At 39.3% G+C, this 24,318-nt stretch overlaps 1 protein-coding gene across 5 annotated transcripts in view; it reads left to right on the top strand.

Moving 5' to 3' along the window:
* Positions 1–24,318, top strand: part of col4a6 (collagen, type IV, alpha 6) — a 350,543-nt gene that overhangs the window by 246,189 nt on the left and 80,036 nt on the right. For all 5 annotated transcript variants that reach the window (XM_069892746.1, XM_069892748.1, XM_069892749.1 and 2 more), the window contains 7 exons: positions 3,356–3,400; positions 5,032–5,085; positions 12,085–12,154; positions 14,709–14,819; positions 16,598–16,747; positions 22,322–22,423; positions 23,466–23,623. In XM_069892746.1, the coding sequence (XP_069748847.1) occupies positions 3,356–3,400; positions 5,032–5,085; positions 12,085–12,154; positions 14,709–14,819; positions 16,598–16,747; positions 22,322–22,423; positions 23,466–23,623 (690 nt within the window). The remainder of the gene's footprint in view (positions 1–3,355; positions 3,401–5,031; positions 5,086–12,084; positions 12,155–14,708; positions 14,820–16,597; positions 16,748–22,321; positions 22,424–23,465; positions 23,624–24,318) is intronic.

Here is a 24,318-nt window from a genome sequence, read left to right as displayed (position 1 = left end):
AAAAGTTGCATCTTGGAAGTATGTAAATGGATCATGTGTTGTGCTTTTCCAATCCTAAAAAACAATGCATGAATCAGTGCACAACAAGTGTTTACATGCTTTTGTTATAAGCTATATAGCTTATTTCTGTCAGTTAAAGTAAATTATAAATAAGCTATATAGCTTAAGCAACCTACTTACACATAGAAGGATGGCACAGTTAGCACAACACTGTTACAGCATCAGAGCTTGGGACCGGGGTTTGAATCCCGTGCTGTCTGTAGGGAGATTGTACATTCTCCCCATATTAGCATGGGTTTTCTCTCATCCTCAAAACATACCAGGGGTTGTAGGTCAGTTGGGTGTATGTAATTGGGCAGTATGAGCTCCTGGGCCAAAAGGGCCTGTTATTGTGCTGTATGTATCAGTGTGTTGCTGAATGTCCACAGGAATCAGAATTATCCCACACTTTTCCCTGGCCTCTTTGCCAGCTGTGGTTAAGTGGTAGCTCCCCTATTTCTGAAGCTGATGTAAGCATGTAGTTCTTCACTGCAGTGTATCCAAGAGGTGCTGCATTATTGGTTTAAATGAGTCATTAAACTGATAACGTTGTCTATTGTCTCAGCTTTAACAAAGGATATTGCTGTGGAGGAAGAAAGTTTTCCTAAGTGAGCTCCCCAAATAAATATCAAGAAAGCACCATTAAAATGCATCAACTCAGACAGCATCTGAGGAGCCAGACCTTTCATCACAGTCAAGATAACCTTAGACATGCAATACGGTAACAGGCCATTTCAGCTTTACCTCCCAATTAACCTACAACCCCTGGAATGTTTTGAATGGTGGAAGGAAACCGGAGCCCCCGGAGGAACCCCACACACAAACTTGGGGGAGAACGTACAAACTCCTTACAGGAAACTCAGGATTTGAATCCTGGTCCCGATTGCTGGCACTGCAATAGTGTTACGCTAACTGTGCACATGGGGAATGGCTGTGAAAGGGTAGAGCTCAAGAGACAGAATAATGTCAGTAGTGGGCAGGGCCAACTGAAAGAAGCAGGTGAGGGATCCCTGATCACAGGTCATCTGTCTGAAGCAAGTGCAAAATAAAGGAGCAGAATATGGAATAAAGACGGATCATCTGTAATTAACCATCAGCACCCACACTCAGCTGTAATTTGTATCATGGATGTTTTTTACATGTAACTGGTGGTGTTTTCCATTGGCAATTATCACTCCTACTTTCTGGAGTGGCCGTTCATTGACCAGAACGCCAAAAATTTGGATCTCACCGCACATTTACTAAATACCTTAAGTGTGCTATTTTTGCTCAACGTGGGACACCACTGCGTTGACGTCGACCATGACCCATAACCTGCGTGCAACGCACAGAGTCGTATGTCATCAATAACGTCCCATTGTTGCTGCCGAACGCCTGTAGTTGTATTTAAACTGCAGGTGTTCTGTCAAATTCTCTAGAGGTTCCAATATTTTGCCTCTGGAACCTTTTACACAGACTGCATTCCTGAATTTTTGGAACAATTTGCTGGAACGCAGTGCCTGTCCAACCCATCAGACATTCCTCTTGTTCATTTCATTTTAACCCCCTTCTCTGCATCATAAAATATGCCTGTTTTCTAACTTACCCCAGTTCTGATCAAAGGTCAACAATCTAAACCATTAGTTCTCCCCCCTTTTCCTTGAAAGCTGCATAGCCTATTGAGTATTGCTTGCATTTTTTATTTTGCTTCATATTTCCAGAATCCAAATTTCTTTACAATACACAGAAGTGCTGGAGAAACTCAACAGGTCAAGCAGCGTCCATAGGAAGGAAAAGGCTCCGTGGAAAGAGAAAAAGATCCAACGTTTCAGATCATTGAAACTGGGGGGAAAAAAAGAAAACATTTTTTGGGTGTGGGGAAGAGGTAGAATTTGCTCAGGGAGCATCTCTGTAAACCAAAAGCTGGCATTTCAGAGAGTGTGAAATCCTGTGTCTAAAGGCATGCATTGGGATTGGTGTTGTCTACTAAATGCAAATAAAATCTTTGGATGTGGTATACAATGGTGGGTGCATGTTGTTGGACACAACATCTTCTAGTTTCCTTGGGCACCATTGTCTAAGTACTGAATTTTGAAGGCAGAGTATATCAGCTATCATGCTTTTATTGTCCAGTGGTTTAGTAATAACTAAAGTTCTCCACATGTATGTTTTCTGTCACTTCTCATCTACATACTTTGTGAACTGTGAGGAAACAAGACCTTGGAAGGCTTTCCTAGAAAAGAAGGAGTATTTTCTGTGATGAGGCATTGTCTATCATAAAGGCCTGATCCAAAGCCAACACTATTCACAGAATGGGGAAAAATTTCCAGTCCACTAAGGTTTACCCTGATAACACAGAGGCAGGCAGAGTGGTGAAGAAGACATTGACGTGGTTGCCTTCATTGGTCAGGCCAATGGGTTCAGGAATTGGGATTCATGAATCAGCTGTACAAGACACTGGAGAGACCACACGAGGAGCATTGGGGGCATCTCTGCTTGCCGAGCCACCAGAAAAATCTCATTACGCTGGAAAGGGGAAGAAAGGATTCATGAGAACGTACTGGGAATGGAGGAGCTGAGTTGTATGGAAAAGCTAAATAAGCTGGGTCTTTATTCCCTGAAATGTGTGAGGGGTTATTTTACAGAGGTATATAAAATCACGAGGAGCATGGATGAGTGAATGGTCACAGACTCGCCCAGCTAAAACTAAAAGGAGTAACTGAAATTTAAAAGTGGCTAATGTGGGTAACATTTTCACACAGAGGGGGATGAGTTTATGGAATGAGAAGGATGTAGAGACGGGAATAATAATGCCATTTAAAAGACAATGAAACCTGGGCATTGATTAAAGGGTCTGAGGTTTATGGGGTAAACACAGGCAAATAGGACTAGCTCAGGTAGGCAACTTAGTGCTGTACACCTCTATCATTATTACAGCAACAGAAATCTCCAAGTACACCAAGTATTTTCAATATTTTTGCAACGTGCAAGACCATTAAAAAAAGGATTAATTTTTTTAAAACTTGCATTTTGAACTGTACTTTCAAACACCTTTAAACAAAACAAAGTGGAAGTTAGCCAGGTATTCATATGATGTCATCAAAAAACAGTATATTAACTAAAACGAGGAAGAAAAGGTAGATCATGGTGTTGCTAGGGTAAGAATGATCCTTCTGAAGGTATGATAATGGCCGACGGAAAAAAAACCGTCAGTGACTTAAAAAACTTCCATGATGAAAATTACAGCTGAGTGTGGGTGCTGATTGTTAACAACATTACGTATGGTTTACATTTTGAGTGATTTTTTTATAATGACACATTCCTTGTTTCGCCATAGGGAGTTTCAGGCCAGGATGGATCACCTGGAATTCCTGGAAGCAAGGTAACTAGCATGTGAAATGACTGGTTCAGTAAAATGTCTGGTATCTGGCATCTTTGAGTTTCCCAGTTGCTTGAGACTGCACATTGCATGAATGGGGAACTAATTTAGAGGTGCACCAATTTTAAACTTCCGTATTTTTCTACCCATTTATTTTCTGTTTTTAGTTAGTTGTTTGAGGTTGCTCATTGCTTGAATTCCAGATAGCAGGGAGTTTACAGTTCTAGGATATTAAAATAATTGCTGAGTTTGTTGCATTTGCCTTTGCTTTCAAAATGTTGTAGCTTCCCTTGATAATACCTTGAACAAGTGAATGATTTGTGTTAAATTTGTGAAATTAAAATATAATGAACTTGCCATCAATACAAGTAAATTTCTTTACATTGCAACCCAGCTGAGGGCTGATCATTCCCTCTTGGCTTTCTTACAGTATCTGCATGTCATTGAGCATCTGTGACTTACAGTCAAGTATTTTTCCCGATACTTAATCATTTTTCATTCCTCAGTTAACAGCACTTTTTAAAAAATTTGTGAACAGTTGCAATGTGAAAATCGGCTACCATGTAGCTCACATCATAACTACACCAAGGAAAAACCCAAGCACTTGTTATGAGCCCACAGGATGCCAAGACCCAGAAGCAATAGATATTCACCAAGACAAATGGCTACTTAAACAAAAGATATTTTTAATTATCTTTAAAAATGAAAACAGGTTCAAACTTTAACTTATTACTATTAACTTAACTAACCTAACTTAACCCCATTCTAATTCTAAGCGCACGTATATGTAATATATGCTTAAGTTCAGAAAAGTTCTTTGATTCACAGTCCAATCTCACTTCTCATTCCTCCAAGTTTACTGGTTGCAGGCAATTCTGATACTGTGCACAGAATTTAACATTTATGAAGTTCACCAGGCTTTTGTGCTTGATAGTTAAATGGTCACCGCTCAGGAAGGTTCTTGTCGGTTTTCAGAGAGAGATTTGTTGTTCACTGGACACCCGAAACTAATTTCTTGTAACCAACCACTTCAGTGACTTGCCGAAGAAACCTGCCCCATCAGGGTTTTCCAGATGATAACCTCTTTCTTTCATGTCACCACAGAGATCCTTTTTGTTTCTCTTATTTCAAGTGAAACATTAGGCAGCCAGTCCTCTCCTCTTGTATAAACCACAAGGGCTTTGACCAGGCTCTCTCTGTCTCAAAGAAAAGCCTGTTTTTCTCTCTCTGCTCGCAAAACCACATGACCATCTTAGAACAGCGAGTTCCACTCCATACAGCCTGCGGCTCCAACAAATTCTTTCATCTGTTGCCTTTTTGTAAACAACAATCCATTAGTGAAGTCTCTTGGGCTCTTTCCAAAGCTTTTGCAAAGGCTCTCAGTACTTTAAATAAGATCTGTTTTAAAGTGTTTGTATGTGACCTACACTAAAAAACATGGCTCAATTTATCTCCCAAAAACATATATATAATCTGTCACACACTATAAATAGCTTGTGCCTCCCTGGAGGATGAAATATACATAAAGATCTTTACCAGCCCCTCTGTCTTTGCCCTTCCATCTCATTCAATAAAATATTTGACAGTGTTTTCAAAGTGCTGAACTTAATGTTCAAAAATTAACTTTTTTCAAGGGACGAAGAAGCCCTCCTGGTATAAGAGGAAGAGATGGATTCAAAGGAATGAAGGTAGGTTTTCATTGCATTTGAAAATAAGTAACAAATAATGAGTTGCACACTTAACAATTGCATCTCTATAAAAGCCAAATGAACAATTTGATGATTATTGACAAACCTCTTGAGTAACCTGCTCAATCTCATGTTGTTGGACAGGCTTTCTGATCTTAAAATCAGACACTCTTTGAAGAGATTGAAGTCCCCCGTACTTCCCTTCTTTCTTGGCAACACTACAGAAACTCTTCCAATTAAATCAATAGGGCAGCACAGTTAGCGTAGCGGTTAGAGCAACACTGTTACTGCACCAGTGACAGGGGTTCGAATCCCGTGTTGTTTGCATGGGTTTTCTCCAGGTGCTCCGGTTTCCTCCCACTCTTCAAAAAACGTACTGGGGGCGTAGGTCAATTGGGTCTAATTGGACAGCATGGGCTCGTGGGTCGAAAGGACCTGATACCATGTCGTATGCTTTTTATGCGCGACACTACAGTGACTCTCCCAAATGAGCATATTTGTTGGGCTGAATCCCCTTCATTTCTGGTCTAACTAATCATTTTTTTAAATATTTTTTTATTTTTCACACTGTGAACCATATCAACCAAAATATATACAAACGTTTCTCATTAAATATACACAATGGCATTTTCTCCCTTTTTTTTCCCCGTACCCTACCCTCCCTCCCCCCTTCCCACCCCTCTCCAAAACCAATTCATCATATACAATACCATAAAACCATTAAACAATGTCATCACACAATGAAAAATAAACAAGAAAAATGTGTCATCTACTTTTACACACCGGATTTAGGGGGTGGAGGTCCGAGGCAAGTCTTCTCTGTTGTGTTCCATGTATGGTTCCCAAATTTGTTCAAATAATGTGACTTTATTTTTTAAATTGTATGTTATTTTTTCCACTGGAATACATTTATTCATTTCCATGCACCATTGCTGTATTCTCAGGCTCTCTTCTGATTTCAAAGTTCACATTATACATTTTTTTGCTACAACTAAGGCTATCATAATAAATCTTTGTTGTTCTTCATTCAATTTGAGGCCTAGTTCTTTACTTTTTATATTACTTAGAAGAAAGATCTCTGGATTTTTTGGTATTTTTTTTGTGATTTTATTTATTATCTGATTTAGATCTTCCCAAAACATTTTCACTTTCTTACATGCCCAAATTGCATGTTCCCATTACCTTCTTCCAGCGAAAACATCTATCTGATAATGTTGGATCCCATTCTTTTAACTTTTGAGCCATGATATATAACCTGTGTAACCAATTATACTGTATCATGCATAACCTTGTGTTTATTATATTCTTCATAGTTCCAGAACATAACTTTTCCCATGTTTCATTTTTTATTTTTATGTTTAAATCCTTTTCCCACTTTTGTTTGGGTTTATAGCTTATTTCATCATTTTCCTTCTCTTGCAGCTTAATGTACATGTTCGTTATAAATCTTTTAATTATCATTGTGTCTGTAGTCACATATTCAAAGCTGCTTTCTTCTGGTAACCTCAGTCTGTTTCCCAATTTATCCTTTAAATAAGCTTTCAGTTGATGCTATGCAAACATTGTACCATGAGTTATTCCATATTTGTACTTCAACTGTTCAAATGTTAATAAATTATTTCCCAAAAAACAATTTTCTATTCTTTTGATTCCTTTTCTCTCCCATTCTCTGAAGGAAAGGTTGTCTATTGTAAAAGGGATTAGTGGGTTTTGTGTCAATAGCAATTTTGCTATTTGGTAATTCATTTTTTTCCCTTTCTAAGTGGATTTTCTTCCATATATTAAGTAAATGATGCAATACTGGTGAGCTTTTATATTGCACCAGCTTTTCATCCCAGTTATAAAGTATATGTTCCGGTACCTTCTCCCCTATTTTATCTAGTTCTATCTTAGTCCAGTCTGGTTTTTCCCTTGTCTGATAAATACCTTAATTGTGCTGCTCTATAATAATTTTTAAAGTTTGGTAACTGCAAACCACCTTAGTTGTACCACTCTGTTAATTTATCTAATGCTATCCTCTGTTTCCCCCCTTTCCACAAGAATTTCCTTATTATTCTCTTTATTTCATTAAAGAATTTCTCTGTTAGGGGAATTGGAAATGATTGAAATAAGTATTGTATCCTTGGGAAGACATTAATTTTAATGCAATTTACCCTCCCTATCAACGTTAGCGGTAATTCTTTCCAATGTTCTAAGACTTCCTGCAATTTCTTTATTAGTGGCTGATAATTTAGTTTGTACAGGTGGCTTAAGTTATTATCTAACCTAATACCTAGGTATCGAATTGCTTGTCCTTGCCATTTAAATGGTGATTCTTTTTTAAATTCTGTATAATCCATGTAACTCATTGGCATCACTTCACTTTTATTTGCATTGATAACTATACTCCTTTATTTTTATCCTTTTTATTTTATTTTCTGTTCTTATCAATTCTGCCAATGGTTCTATTGCTAAAGTGAACAATAAGAGGGATAATGGACATACCTGTCTAGTTGACCTACTTAATTTAAATTGGTTCGATACATATCCATTTACTTTTACCTTCGCCAATGGTCCATTATATAATGTTTTAATCCATTTAATATATTTTTCTGGTAGATTTAATCTCTGTAATACTTTAAATAAATAGTTCCATTCTACTCTGTCAAAGGCTTTTTCTGCGTCTAAAGCAACAGCCCCTGTTGAATTAGATTAATAAATTTACAGACATTATCCATTGTTCGTCTTTTCTTAATAAATCCAGTTTGATCTTGTTTTACTATTTTTGGTACACATTCGGCCAATCTGTATGCTAATAATTTTGCTATTATCTTATAATCTGGGTTAAGTAGAGATATTGGTCTATATGATACTGGTGTTAATGGATCCTTCCCTGTCTTTGGTATTACTGTAATTATTGCTGTCTTACATGAATCTGGCAAGTTTTGTGTTTCTTCTATATGTTTCATTATTTCCAGTAGAGGAGGAATTAATAACTCTAAATGTTTTATAGAATTCTATTGGGAATCCATCCTCTCCTGGCGTTTTATTGTTCGGCAGCTTTTTTAATATATCCAGTACTTCCTCTATTTCAAATGGTTTTATCAGTTTGTTTTGTTCCTCTTCTTGCAATTTCGGCAGTTCGATTTTAGCTAAAAACTCTTCTATTTTATCATCTTTCCCCTCGTTCTCAGTTTGGTATAATTGTTCGTAAAATTCCTTAAAGTTCTCATTAATCTCTATTGGGTTATATGTAATTATCCTTTTTCCTTGATGTCAATACAGTTCTTTTAGTTTGTTCTGTTTTAAGTTGCCAGGCTAATATTTTATGTGTTTTTTCTCCCAGTTCGTAATACTTTTGCTTTATTTTCATTATGTTCTTCTCCACCTTTTACATTTGTAATGTTTCGTATTTTATTTTTTTGTCCGCCAATTCTCTCCTTTTCATTATATCATCCCTTTTTACTAGTTCCTTTTCTGTACTTACTATCTCCCTTTCCAACTGCTCTATTTTCCGATTGTAATCTTTTTTCATCTTAGTCACATAACTTATTATCTGCCCTCTAATGAAGGCTTTCATTGCATCCCAAAATATAAATTTGTCTTTCACTGATTCCGTATTTATTTCAAAATATGTTTTAATTTGGTGTTCAATAAACTCTCTAAATTCCTGTCTTTTAAGTAGCATGGAGTTTAACCTCCATCTATATGTTCTTGGTGGAATGTCCACCAGTTCTATTTATAATAACAGGGGTGAATGATCAGATAGTAATCTAGCTTTATATTCAATTTTCCTAACTCTCCCTTGAATATGGGCCGACAACAGAAACATATCAATCCTTGAGTATGTTTTATGTCTACTTGAATAATATGAGTATTCCTTCTCCTTTGGGTGTTGCCTCCTCCATATATCCAAAAGTTTCATTTCCTGCATTGATTTAACCATAAATTTGGCCACTTTATTCTTTTTGCTTGTCTTTTGTCCAGTTTTATCCAACATTGGATTCAAATTAAAGTTAAAATCCCCTCCTATTAATATATTTCCTTCAAAATCTTCAGAAAAATATCCTGCATAAACTTTTGATCCTCATCATTAGGTGCATATATATTGAGCAAATTCCAAAATTCTGAGTATATCTGACACTTTATCATTACATATCTCCCTGCTGGATCTATTATTTCCTCCTCTATTTTGATTGGTACATTTTTATTAACTAATATAGCTACACCTCTAGCTTTTGAATTATATGATGCTGCCGCTGCGTGCCCTACCCAGTCTCTCTTTAACTAGTTATGTTCCATTTCATTTAGATGTGTTTCCTGCACAAATGCTATATCTATTTTTTCTTTATTCAGTAAATTTAATAGCCTCTTCCTTTTAATTTAGTTATGTATTCCATTAACGTTTATAGTCATATAATTCAATGTGACCATCGCATATTCTGTTTACATATCATTTCCGCTTCCTCCCCACCGCCATCCCCCTTTTCCCCATTTTCATCTCTCAGTTTTCCCTTTTTAAGTGACAACACACTTAAAACATAAAATACTCGCAACAACTCCCACAACCAATATTACCTTAACTTCAAATCCCCCCGCCCCCCCCCCCCCCTGATTTGCCCCTTATCCCTTGCTGGCCAACAACAACTCCCCTTTCCATTTGGATTGCAATCCTGTTCGCAAGCGTCAACTGATTTTGCAGTGACGGTTATTCTCTCCCCCCCAACCCCCCCAGAAAACACTTTTTTTTACACATATAACAAAGTTCTCCCTTTTTTCCCCCTTACTTCCTTGACTTATACATTGTTTTTACATCTTTATATATATTTTATCACTGTTCTTCATTTTTATTTCATCTCTTCGTCTCTCCTTCTGTCCTGCAAGCATTCTGCAAATTCTTGTGCTTCCACCAGATCCAAGAACAGTTTGCTTTGCTCCCCGGGTATAAATATTTTAAGCACAGCTGGATGTCTTAACGTGAATTTATTACCTTTTTTTCCATAGGATCGATTTTGCTGTATTAAATTCCTTCCTCTTCTTTAAGAGTTCAAAACTTATGTCTGGGTAAAAAAATATTTTTTGACCCTTGTATTCCAATGGTTTATTATCTTCTCTAATTTTATTCCTTGCCCATCCAGTATATTTTCTCTTGTCATATATCTCAAAAATTTTATTAAAATGGATCTTGGTTTTTGATGTGCCTGTGGTTTTGGAGCTAGTGTTCTGTGTGCCCTTTCTATTTCCATTCCTTCCTGCATTTCTGTTGTTCCCAGGACCTTCGGTATCCATTCTTTTATAAATTCCTTCTTCATCTTCCTTCAGGCCCACTATTTTTATGTTATTTCACCTACTATAATTTTCCAACATATCAATTTTCTGAGATAACAACTCTTGCTTCTCATTAATTTTTTAGGACTTTCTTCCAATTTTCCTCTTAAGTCATTTACTTCCATTTCTACAGCCATTTCTTGTTCTTCCACATTTTCTACTCTTTTCCCTATTTCTGTCATTCCTAATTTTTGCATTTTATCTTTTGTTCTTTTCATTTTTCTTTTAATTGCACTAAATTCTAATGACAACCATTCTTTTAATGCTCTCATTTGTTCTTCAAAAAAAGCTTTATCTATATTCTGTCCATCTGTTTTACCTTCTATTTCTCTGTGAAGATTTTGGTCTTTTTCTTCCTCTTCTTCTGTGTCTGTACCTGTGTTTGTGTCTTCCTCTCTTCTTTGTATCTGTGTCTCTTCTGATTTTTCTGATGAGTTGCTTGTCTCACTTTGTCGGGCCTCTTCTTGCTTGGTCTCTTGCTGTTGGTCCTCTCCTTCTGAGTTGCTCCTCTTGCCGTTCACTCTGTCGACTTTCTTTCTCACCTGGTACTTCACTCCCTCTCCTGCCGCTTTCCTCATCTTCCAGCTGAGAGCCCCGGTGTAAGGCATCCCTCAGCTGGTCGTGCCGTGGTTGCCCGCTCCTCCTGTCGGTGTTTTCCTTTACCTTAGATTATATTCAAGTGCGCATGCGCATGCGCAGTTGCGCACTTTTGTTTGGCTCGGAGAGCTATTTTTGCAGTCCACCAGTTGGGGGGTTGTGACTCCGCAGAGCCGACACCAACCTCGGAGATCGGGCGCTCTTCGCCAGCATGGTTCCCTGTTCCTTCGTGCAGGTAAGGCCTTCTCCTTTCTTTTCCAGTGTCTTTTCTTCTTTTTTTCCAGTTTTTCCTTCTTAGGTGCCATCTTATTTTTCTTCTCTGCAACTTTATCTTTTATTTCTTATATTTTATATTTGTTGAACTTTGTCCTTTCTTGACTTTTTTTCTTCTTTTCTGGATAGGGCTGCATTTACCATACCAGCCACTATTCCATCATGTGACTCCTCCGTACTCGCCCATCATGATGCTGGATTATCCAGGAGAGTTGATCAGGAGCAGGATATTGAACTTATTCCTTTCCTCTCGACCCAGCGTGGCAGCTACTCCTAGCTTGGACAAGGCATCGTATTGGGCTGCTCTTTAAAACTAGTGGTAATAGGTTTAAGGTGGACCAGAAGGGCACCTCAGGATGACGGACAAAACAACTGATCCCGTGACACGGATCCAAGACCTTACTTGATGGGTGTATTAAATAATTAAGAAGTAACAGAATTATGTATTGCATTAATGGTGTCCTCTGTATCTCAGAATTAGAATGGCCAGAAGACCATCATTTTCTTGCTATCTCAGCACAATCTTCCATTCTTTCCCATTTTCTTGCAAATTACTTTGCTTGAAGCACCTGTTCGATTCAATTTTGGAAGTCCTGTTTCCACCACCCCTATATGTAGAGCATTCAGATCACCTACAATCTGTGTAAAGGTTTCTTTACTAACTGCTTTCTGTTCACCCCATCAAAGACCATTCTGATCTTACACATCACTGCATGTTAAATGGAGCATAATTATTAGCTGCAATATGAAGAATAGATTTGTTTGTTTTTGTGCAGCAGGCAATGTAAAACCTACTGATCTTAATTATTTCCTGTTTCCTAGGGTGAATATGGTGAAACAGGTCCACCAGGGCCCTCGGGATATACAGATCAAAGTGGATCTGTTCTTAAAGGTACTGACTGACTAAAGGTTCATTTCCTGATCATCATAACTTTATTAATACCCTAAAACTTTATTAATACCCTAAAACTTTGGCTTCATTCTACCATTTAATGAAAACTAATATTACCCAATAACTCTGCAGCCTTTATTTTCAGAAAGATAGAGCATAGAACATTATACCACAGAACCGGCCCTTCGCCCCACTATGATGAGACAACCTATGTAAACCTACTCCACAACAATTTAATCCTTCCCTATTTCACACCCATAACACTCTTTTTTCTTGCATCTATGTGTCTATCCAAGAGTCTTTTGGAAGTCCCTATTGTACCAGCCATCACCACCGACAGCAATGCCTTCCAGGTGCCCCATGTTCTCTTTGTGAAAAAACACTTACCTCTGGTATATCCCCTAAAATTTCCTCCACTCACCTAAAACAGATGTCTTCTGGTACTTTATCTTTGATACACAAAGAATGCTTGATGAGTTTCTCAAGCACTTTTGTGTATCAAATTACAATCATTGTGTCTCCAAACTTCCTTGTTTAACCCTTCTGGTACTTGCTATTTTTGAGTTTCCCTCAGTTTAATCTTTGATGAGGCAATGTTCTAAGGAATCTCTCCCTGACTATTCTCATTTGGGAACAAAGTCAGAGGCATGCCAGTCCTATTTGAACTTGGTGCTGGAACCTGCACTGGAGAAATGCAAAGGCTGTAGGTGGTAAAACTGTGGAAGGACTCAATGGGTCAGACAGCATCCATGCTTCTATCTTCTCATTATTTGTTCTGGAATCTGCATTAATTTGTTAACTGTGCCCCGTAATGGAAGCAATCTTTTTGCTGTCTTGGTTCAAGTCCTGCTCCAGATATTTGAACATTAAAAACATGCTGAAGAATTTTCTCTATCAGAGGAGTAATCTTTTGGAAGACGTTAATCTGAAGCTCTTTCTGATCCTTCAGACTGTTACAGAGTTCTGTATTGGTATATGTGTTGTATGGTTTTGTGTTGGAAAGTGACAGTTTGCCTTTAAGAGCCAAGGTGAAGGTGGACTGCTGAGAGAGAGGGAGACAGACTGGGCATGTGCAGAAAATGATCTAAAAATTTCTGGACTTGGTGCAGTGGAGTGGAGGGAGACCCAAAACATTAGTCATTGTCTGGAAGACAGCTTAGAATGTTGGGCATTTTAAAAGGGAGGAACATTCCGAAGGCAGGTGGAAGGATCAAGCCTTGGTTCCTCTCTCTGTAAGCAACACAGGAAGACAACTTCGAATTTTGTGCTCTCTCTCTCTCTTTCAAAGATCTTTTGGCTTCAGTTTACGAAATAAACTGAATTTTGTTTGATTTTTGCTTCGGTTGAGATTGAAGTTTTGTGAGTCTTGTGTGTTTTGTGTTTGCTTTGTGTCTAATTTTTTTTGTGCGCTGGTTGGAAATATAACTTAGACTTTAATTGCATATGTTATATTTAGGCTGGGGAATTTATTAGTTTTACACTGTTATAGAAATTTGCATAGTAACCAGTGGGCATTGTTATAAGGGGGGGGGGGGGATTTTGAATTAAAGTTTGAAGGTGAATTTTTGTTAATAAAGTAATTGTTCATCTTTACCCCTGTGTGATAGGCCTTCTTTGTGGTTGCTGGTTTGATCTTGTAACAGGATTAACATGAAAGATGGAACCATTTTGGTGAAGAGTATGGTTATCCTGTATGGCTGTTATAAAAGTGGATGGAAATGTGAAGGGAGAGAATTGAGGAGCTTTAGGTCTTGGCCATTGAGGGTATGGCCTTCCAGGTATCCAGATGTTGGAGTGTTAAATATCAAGAGGCTGGAACTGAAGGTGCTCGGGATCTCACAAGTTTGTTGGACTTGAAGCAGTAAAGGACTATGCAATCTCACAGAAGGAATGTTGTACAGTAAAATCCCCGTTATCCAGAATTCAAGCAACTGACAAAACAAATCATGAAAAATAAATGGGTAAAAAAATATAGACGTTTAAAAGTGGCGACTCCTAGTGGTTAGTTTTCCAATCATGGAACATGCAATCTCGAGCAACGAGGAAATATCCATTTGGTCTCTTATTCGCCTCTTTGACTTTGCTGAGAGGTACCAGCATTCATCGGGGTAATGTCTGTGACACCACTCAGAACCCTGAGCTCCTTAGTTCAAAGGAATTAATGTTCGGCTCCTTCCTCCAGGTCTCTATCCAGTCCGTTTTGCCCAAGGAAGGCACCAGATTTACTCAACCCAGTGGTCAAAACTTGCCATATTATTTTCAAAGGAGATGAGTCCCTTGTGTGAAGTAGTTGATCACTTCAAATGTTCAAGCAAGTTCATTTCAGCCAGTCTCTAAAGGTTGAAAATGTGGAATTTTTTTTGTGGCATCAGAAAATGTCCAAACTGATATGCTTATGTGGTTAATTAGCATGCCCTTGCTCCACTGCAGAAAACATTCTATGAATACAGACAGAATAGATCAAAGTTTCATTCAGATATTCCAGTTTTTATTAACCCTGTGCTTTGGATAAATACCAGGAGCTGAATTCTGACTTTGTGTGTTTCTATCACAGGACCTCGTGGGGACCCAGGTTCACCAGGACTGCCAGGTTCTCCCGGAATCCAAGGAGTCCGAGGTCCACCAGGATTACCTGGATTTCCAGGATCTCCAGCACAAAATCGAGGTACATTAGAAGCTCATAGATTCATGTCTTCCAAACCTTTAGGGGCTGGGTTGTGGGATAACAATTAATGATCGCAAGAAATTTAGTTTATCAGTTGGTAATATCTTTGGAGCAAATGAAATAAAATTGCCATACCAGTTTTGTTATGCAAGAAGTAGAATCCGGAAATGCCTGAAGGGACATTAGTAACTGTTATGTCATTCAGTGGGGTCACTCGAGTTGGTGTTACCCCCCCACCTCATGGTGTCACCCCCCCTCCCACCCCACCCCCATGGTCTGAGGTGGCGGCAGGGCAGGGTGGGATGGTGACAGCGGAGGTTCTGAGCGCAGTGGAATATTAATACATGTAAGATGGGATTACAGAAAATGTTTTTGTTGTTATATCTAATTGCAGGGATATTTTTCTTAAAAATAATAAATGCACCAAGATTTTATCAACAGTCATGTTGGTGTCACTCCCTCTGATGGTGCCACACGATACGGTCCATACCCCACTAGTGACACCAGTGATGACCTTCAATAAGATATAGAGTATTTTTATGTACTGTCTCCTTTATCAGAGAGTTCTCATTTCCCTTAATTTTGTTAATGCCCAAAAATGTATTGATCAGCACATTTAATTAAGCTCTGTAGTCCTCTGAGGTAGAGTAATTCAAAGGGTACAACTACTTAAGTAAAACTCCTTAGCTTTTGACGCTCGTTCACCAATAATCTCATCAACTGATGATCAATGTATTTTTAAAACTTGAAATAATTTTTTGGGGAATTTAACTTGGATAAGTGTGAGGTACTGCACTTTAGCAGATTAATCCAAGATGACTTGCACAGTGAATGGTGGGTTGTGGAGAATATTGTAGAATGAAGACTTAAGGATACAGGTATGATCGCTGGTGGCACAGTTGGTGTCGTGGTTAGAACACTGCCTTTACAGCGCCAGCCATTGGGACTGGGGTTTGAATCCCACACTGTCTGTATGTTATGTTTGTATGTTATCCCTGTGTTTGCATGAGTTTTCCCCCAGGAGCTCTGGTTTCTTCCCACTGTTCGGTGGGGGGGGGGGGGGGGGTGTAAATTGGGTGGCACGGGTTGGTGGGCTAAATTGTCCTGTTGCTGTGCTGTATGTCTAAATTTAAAATGTAAATTCATGAAAGTGACAAATAGATGGAAAACGTTATAAATTTTTATAAAATCATGAGCTGCATAGATAAGTTAAATTGTTATGGTCTTTCTCCCAGAGTAAGGGTGTTTAAAACTAGAAGGTGTAGGTTTAAGGTGAGATGGGAAAGGTATAATACAGACCAGAAGGGCCCCTTTTTCTTCTCGGGATGGTGGATATACGGTACGAGCTGCCAGAGACAGATGTAATGTGTAACAGACATTTAAGCAAGTACATGGATCAAGAAAGTTTAGAGGCAAATAAGACTAGCTTGAAGAGCTTCTTTCGGTGCTGCTTAATTCTAAGACTCCACTTTGCATAAAGGCAAAAAGAATTACAGAAAATTGAGTACAAAATTATCCTCTGTTACATGGGGTTTAGAAAAGCAGTCTGTTCAACACTGCTTCAAAAATTTTGCTCCATTGTGGATTTTATGCAGAGAATGGAGGACACATATTTGCACCATTATGTTAGTCATACAGAACCACCAGCCACTTGCTCATGCAGGTTGAGTAATTGTGGTGATTTAATGCCAGCAGTTGGTGTTGCCCCATTCAGGGAGATTATTTGCCTTCATACCATTTCCCAGTAAACATTCGATTTATTTTTCCCCTTGCTTTAGGGCCGAAAGGTCTTGCAGGATTTCCAGGAGTTGCAGGTCCTAAAGGAGAACGAGGTGCACCAGGAAGGACCGTATATTCAGATTTGGGATTTCCAAGACAACCCGGCCCACCAGGCCCGCCTGGATTGCCCGGACCACCTGGACCACCAGGTATTGTCTCCAGGAAGTTGGGGTAATTTTCAGTGGGATTATTAATGGTCAAACTCCATTGAATTAGATAACTTGAATTGACTATATTGGAATAAGTTTATGACAACATAGGCTTAGATCTCCAATTTTTGGTTCATCACAGAGATGTGTATCACAGTATTTTTTGTTCTATGTGATTTGAACAGAAAATGTTTGTAATCACATTCCACTTTGGGGAAAATAGTCAATTTTTAAAAATGTTTTTCTTGAGTTTAACATATAAGCATGAATTCTAGCTATCCATCCCATAAGATGATGATGTTTCCTTTCAGTGAGTTTGTGGGGTTCCTCAAAAGGAATAGCGTGTGCGTGAATGGATTTAGGTGAGAAGGGGATTGCACAGGTCCAGACCCACCCTCTCAACATCCCCTCCCAGATCCAGCGGCAGGGTGAGGTCCAAGATGGCTGGGGGAGTTTCTGTTGCAGTGAATGGCTGGACCAAGCTTCGATGCAAGGGATGCCCGTTCCGCACTTCACGGCATGTGTTTGCTGGACGGCCGTTGACCCTGTGAGAGAGTTTGTCCACCCTTTGACAGGTCTTGTTCTTCATCCTGCAGGGTGTCTAGCCACCCTTCACACCAGGCAAGCCTGGTGGGGGAGTCAGTTTAGTCGCCGACCAACCAAGCATACGATAGGTAGTTCTGGGTTACATGGTACCAGTAGCACTCAGATGAGTGACCTGACCCTCATGAATGCAGAATTGACAATTACATAAGAATTCATTTGTATACAAGTAATCGTGCACAAAAAATGAGAAATAAGTAGATGAAACTACATCAAAAACATTTAATTGCAATGATCTATGCGGCCACGTTAAATGTGTTTATTGAAATAACAAATAAAGGGAAAAAAAACTAAAAACTAAATCTAATGTAAACCCCTTCCTCTAATCAAGGTTACCTTTAAATTCATTATAAAAAATCAATAATTTGGGATCAGTGGCGACCCCCGGAGAACAGGCAAAAATAGTCAATTTTAAGATCTACCACATCTGACTGTGTAACATGTATTGGGAAGGGTTTGGATTTTTCTTTCATTGGGTGAAGGTTTTGATGGAGTATTCTAGTTGCACAGCTTTGTGAAGTAGGAAGACAGATGGGCAGTGGCCACAGTTATTGTGATCTTCTTGCCCACTGTGGTAAGTCCTGTGCTGAACTCCATGCTTGAACAATTCATGGGCAAGACAGCTCTTCCATTGTTCCAGTGTGCAGATTCAGAGCTGACCCAACAGATAACACCTGACCTAACCATTACCCTAACTTGACCATGGGGCTGATTCATATTGCCTTCAATTTCCTCTGTATCCTTCAGTCTTGGTGTTGTGGAAAGAGTGTGAGGCCATGTCATAGCTCCTGCAGAAGAGAGATCAACATGGGAGGTTGTGTTCCTTTTACAATCTGCAGGGCTTCTCAATGCCATCCAAGAAGCACATTGTCTTATACCCTTTGAGCAGTCTTGGGTCAGGGAGTCCCATGCATTGGAGGGGACTTTACACATTTTCATTGAGGCTTTGAGAGCATCGTTGAGTCTTGTGCAGATGGAGAGGGTTCAAACAGTCTTCAGCTAAATTTTGTTTTGAAGTCAAAGAGATGATCGCATGCTGATTACTTTCCGTTAATTTATATTCTCTTGCTGCCTTTCTTACCAACATTTATCCAATGAATTTGACTTCAAGTCTGTGAATTCTCTGCAGATAGTGTGGATACTGGGAATCTCAAAGGTATATATGGTGTGGAATATTGTTACCAACCCTGACTAGTAATATTCTCAATAATGAATAATATTTGACTCCTTATACATTCAATTCTTTAGCTTTTAATAAAACTTCTTGACTTGGTCAATTGTTTCCTAATCCAATTATAAATCATGTGCTTCAAGTAAACTTGAGAAACTATTTTACAAATGCATAACAACTTGGATATCAAGTTGCGGAAAAGGCATGTGATTGTACTTTCATATCGATAAAGTGGTTTGAAGTTGAAATGCCTCCTGCCATGAATCAAAGACTTCTTCAATATTATTAAATAATGAATGACTTTTCTAAATGATACTCAGTGTTCTGAAAATTTTGACGAAGGAAAGTCCATGGGTAAAGGAAAGAAAGATCTTTTTTTAATCAAAATCTTTACAACATACTTTGTCTTCTTAGAGCAGTTATAACCAATAGGCACTTGTCTCTGGTGGCTAGTCACTGGTGTTAGTTCAGAATGGTGACAGCCAATGGTAGGTCTCAGAAATATTAGCAAGGTCAATGACAGGCAATCTAGGTTTCCTTCAATCTTAATTGAAGAATTACTGCTAAGTGACTGTGGACATGCAGCATGTCTTTTTTAAAGAGCACATCACAGGAATTTTTATATTCACTATATGGCAGGCTGGGTCTCATCTGAAAGAGAGAATACCAAATCCCCTTCTTTTTATGCTTTAGCCTTTCAATGTTTGTACACTTAAAGCTAGGAGTTTGTCAGTGGACTTGCATTGACATAGTTGCCAGCTTAATTTCCAAAGTATCTTTCAGTGAATGCTGTATTTTTTAAAATGTAGTAATTGTGCCAGCTTAGGAAGCATGAAAGTCAGTGTGACCGCAACATGGTTCCCCAAACATCAATGCAACATGTAGCCTCTTGACTGGAGCCAGGAAATTATGGACAGTCGTGCAGGATTCCTATCATTTTTTTAAATTTAAATTTTTTAAATTATTTGCTTGTTTATGTCGTGTTCATGCTAATATTAAAGTTAAATGCTGCCAATTTCCTGATTAATTTTGTTTCGTGGATCCATAATCTTTCTTTTGCATAGAAGCAAAATGATGCAGGAGCATGGAGACTTTTATCCAGCCACCTATACTGCAAACAAAAACAGAGTTTGTCATTGTATATTTTTCTTCTTTCTTTTCTTTCTTTGGCTTGGCTTCGCGGACGAAGATTTATGGAGGGGGTAAATGTCCACATCAGCTGCAGGCTCGTTTGTGGCTGACAAGTCCGATGCGGGACAGGCAGACACGGTTGCAGGGGAAAATTGGTTGGTTGGGGTTGGGTGTTGGGTTTTTCCTCCTTTGTCTTTTGTCAGAGAGGTGGGCTCTGCGGTCTTCTTCAAAGGAGGTTGCTGCTCGCCGAACTGTGAGGCGCCAAGATGTACGGTTTGAGGCGATATCAGCCCACTGGCGGTGGTCAATGTGGCAGGCACCAAGAGATTTCTTTAGGCAGTCCTTGTACCTCTTCTTTGGTGCACCTCTGTCACGGTGGCCAGTGGAGAGCTCGCCATATAACACGATCTTGGGAAGGCGATGGTCCTCCATTCTGGAGACGTGACCCACCCAGCGCAGCTGGATCTTCAATAACCCAATGGTTCTCAACCTTTTTCTTTCCACTCACGTACCACTTTAAGTATTCCCTATGCCATAGGTGCTCTGTGATTAATAAGGGATTACTTAAAGTGGTATGTGAGTGGAAAGAAAAAGGTTGAAAACCACTGCAATAAAACCATTCAATTTGATTCAGTCTCAGGAAGCATCAGTGGAGAAAAAGTGCTAAAGCCTCTGGACTGGGGCTTGATCTGGTTGGAGTTAATAATTGTTGGTAGAATATTTTCTAATCTATACACTAACGCGAGATAAAATCTTTATATCAACATTAAGTAATGAAATTGGTCTATAAAAAGCATATCCTGTTGCTTCTTTCCCTTTTTACAAAATAAGAGAAGTACATCTCATAAAAAGATGAGGGAAGCATTCCTTCTTTAAATGATTCTTCAAACAGAGCTTGGATGAGGCACAAAGCACTTAGAAAAAAATTTATAAAGTTTTGCAGGAAATCCATCTGGACCTGGAGATTTACCCGACTGCATAGAAGAAATAGCTATAGAGATTTCATCCTGAGTAATAGGTTCCTCCAGCTTCGTACGCTTGTCCTGAGATAGGATGGGTAAATTTATTTGTTCCAAAAATTCTGCCATTGAAGTAAAATTATTCTAAAATTCAGTTGTCTGAAAGTCTTGTTAATTTTAGATTGATCCATTGTCATTGTGCCAACTCTCATTCGAATCTTATTAATTTGCTTTTTCACTGCAATACCTTTCAATTGACCTCCAATCTTTTCACCATGAATATAAAAGTGACTTTTATTTCTCAACAATTGTTGTTCAATGGGATATGTAGAAGGAAGATCAAATTTAGTTTTAAATTCAACTCTTTTTTTTACATAACTCAAGATCTTTATTTTGGGCAAATAATGATCAATTTGTTTAATCTGGTAAATCATTTCCAATGTATCTTTATTAGACTTTTTCAGAAGAGTGGCTGTGTACGAAATAATTTGTACCCTAAAATAGTGTTTCATTGTATCCCAAACAATCAAATTAGACATTGTTGCTGAGGAATTAGTATTAAAGAAAACCAGTATTTGTTGTTCCAAAAAGCTTAAAAATTCTTTATCTCTTTGTTTTCTTTGGCTTGGCTTCGCGGACGAAGATTTATGGAGGGGGTAAAAAGTCCACGTCAGCTGCAGGCTCGTTTGTGGCTGACAAGTCCGATGCGGGACAGGCAGACACGATTGCAGTGGTTGCAAGGGAAAATTGGTTGGTTGGGGTTGGGTGTTGGGTTTTTCCTCATTTGCCTTTTGTCAGTGAGGTGGGCTCTGCGGTCTTCTTCAAAGGAGGTTGCTGCCCGCCAAACTGTGAGGCGCCAAGATGCACGGTTTGAGGCGTTATCAGCCCACTGGCGGTGGTCAATGTGGCAGGCACCAAGAGATTTCTTTAGGCAGTCCTTGTACCTTTTCTTTGGTGCACCTCTGTCACGGTGGCCAGTGGAGAGCTCGCCATATAACACGATCTTGGGAAGGCGATGGTCCTCCATTCTGGAGACGTGACCCATCCAGCGCAGCTGGACCTTCAGCAGCGTGGACTCGATGCTGTCGACCTCTGCCATCTCGAGTACTTCGACATTAGGGATGTAAGCGCTCCAATGGATGTTGAGGATGGAGCGGAGACAACGCTGGTGGAAGCGTTCTAGGAGCCGTAGGTGGTGCCGGTAGAGGACCCATGATTCGGAGCCGAACAGGAGTGTGGGTATGACAACGGCTCTGTATACGCTTATCTTTGTGAGGTTTTTCAGTTGGAAGACTACACAAAAGAGTCTGGAAAAACAACCAACTATCTCTTTGTAAAGAGGAATTAAATCTCCATTGCCTTTTAGAGACAGGGATATCAGAAAAAAAGACCACTTTCTATTCAGAGGAGATAGTATTACCTGCACTTTTATGTTCAGCTCCTCAATATATCTTTGTGCAAATGATTTTTCTTTGTGTTCTTTAAGGAAATTATCAAGCCACACAATTTTTAAAATTGGTTTAAGTCTAGCTTTAGCTTCACTGGGTTTTAACCATTTAAAGGGTACATCATTACTCGCCATCACGTTTAACATTTTAAAAAGCATTGGTAGTTTGAGTACGTGTCTAAGGAGTAAACAATTGTAAAATGCAACTGTTTATTACTTTTTCTTCCCTCTTCCCGAAACTCACTGCTGGTTTTGAATAACAGGTCCAGGATTTGGTGGTCTAGAGAACATTGGAATAGTTGGGCCTCCAGGTTTACCTGGTCCAGCTGGATCTCCAGGATTAAGGGGGAGCAAAGGATACAAAGGTGAGCCAGCATACAGCCTGTTACATGCAGCAGTACCACACAGGAACTGGCCCTTCATCCCATGAGTTTGTGCCGAATATGATGTCCAAATCTAACAAAAGCTGCTGCTGCTTGATCCTGATATATATCCCTTCATCCCATTCATGTTCTCTCTCAAATTGTCTTAAATGCTACTGTTGTATCCCCTTCCACCACTATTGGCAGCCAGTTCCAGGCAACTAAAATTCTCTGTGTAAAATATTTGCACTGCACATCTTCCTCATACTTCCTCTCCCTCAACTTAGTGGGTTAAAAGAAAATCTTTGATTTTACTCTCATAATAGAATTGAATTTAGAGAGACAGCGTGGTAGCAGGCCCTTCTGGCCTGCCCAAATACACCCATATGACCAATTAACCTACCAACATCTTTAGAACATGGGGGGAGACCGGAGTACACAGAGGAAATCTACGCAGGTGGGAGAAGAAGGTATAAACTCCTTACAGACAGCATTGTACAGAGTTGAACCCGAGTCACTGGTGCTATAATAGGACGAACTACTATACCTCTCCAACACCAAAAACAGCTCTTATGGTCAAAATCATAACTACTATCTGAAATCTCACTCTATACATTGTTTGAGTGATAGGAGACTATAAAGGTAATCCAAATGCATGGGTACACTTTTATTATCGGATATGCTACGTTCTATTGGAAGCAGAAGATGTAACTAGCCCAGTGCTGTCAATTTGGAGATCACCCCTCCAATCAATACATAACCCTATGTCATTGAGACATTATTAAGGAGAAAACAGCAGGTCTGGCCTTTTACCCACCTCCATACCCAGAGCAATGTAGGTCTGTATGGTGCAAAGACGTGAAGGTGATAGGTTAGGGTGATCAATGAGTCGGACTTACTGGCACCTCCCCTACCCTGCATATGAATTTTTAAAAAAATATTGGGACCTGAATCCTGCAACCAGGGCTGAAAATTTTCTTTCTTCTTCTCACTCAAAAAAAACCCAGCAGTGCATTGTTTGTGTGACTGTGTTTCCTCTTGCCAGGTGAACCAGGTGATTGCTTCTGCAATGGGGTGATTACAGGAGGAAACCAAGGCCCTCCTGGTCCTCGTGGAGACCCAGGAAGCCCTGGTTTTGATGGTGGAAAAGGACAGTGTGGAGACCCAGGACCACCAGGGCCTCCAGGACAAACAGGCCCACCAGTAAGTTCCATTCAGCTGTGGCCTTTTCTACTGATACCTTTAGTACGAATGTGAGAAAAGGCAGATTGCAAAAAGGCAATTGAGTCAGTTTCATGCTGTGGCCTGGATTCTCCTCTGGCTGTGGCCCGGATTCTCCTCTGTTACTCCATTTTCTGGAGGAATGTGAAGAAGCAGGACTAAACCAATTTCGTATAATTGAGAAAGCCCATTGGTTTTGCAACAAATGTTATTGGGCCTTGATCGATTACATTCCCCTGATGATGTCTGTGTAGCCTTGATCTAAATAAAAGCAGCATATTCTTCATTTGTATATTTCCTGAGAATATTAACTCTGTTCAGAATAGATGATGTGGTATATTCCTTTACATACAGTACGTGCCCTGATTGTGGAATAACAAAACTGTTATCAAAATGCAACACATCACACTTATCAAAGTTAAATTCCATCTGCTATTCCTTGGACCACTTCCCACTTGATCTTGATTCTGTTGTAATCTGAAATATCATCTGCAAATTTACTAGTCAAATTAAGAAGAGAGATGCAAAATACTGTAGACCCTGCAATCTGGACTGAAAAAAAAAACAACAATCTGGAGAAACTCTGCAGGTTGAGCAGGCATCAAAGGGGATCAAATTGAAGTTTCATCTCTGAACCCTACATCAAGGCTGTCCCCTTTTTGACCTCCTTATTTCCT

This window comes from Narcine bancroftii, chromosome 8 (assembly GCF_036971445.1).
Source record: "Narcine bancroftii isolate sNarBan1 chromosome 8, sNarBan1.hap1, whole genome shotgun sequence".
NCBI classification, from domain to species: domain Eukaryota; kingdom Metazoa; phylum Chordata; class Chondrichthyes; order Torpediniformes; family Narcinidae; genus Narcine; species Narcine bancroftii.
Note: the sequence above shows the minus strand (reverse complement) of the source record. Positions and strands in the feature narration are given on the sequence as shown.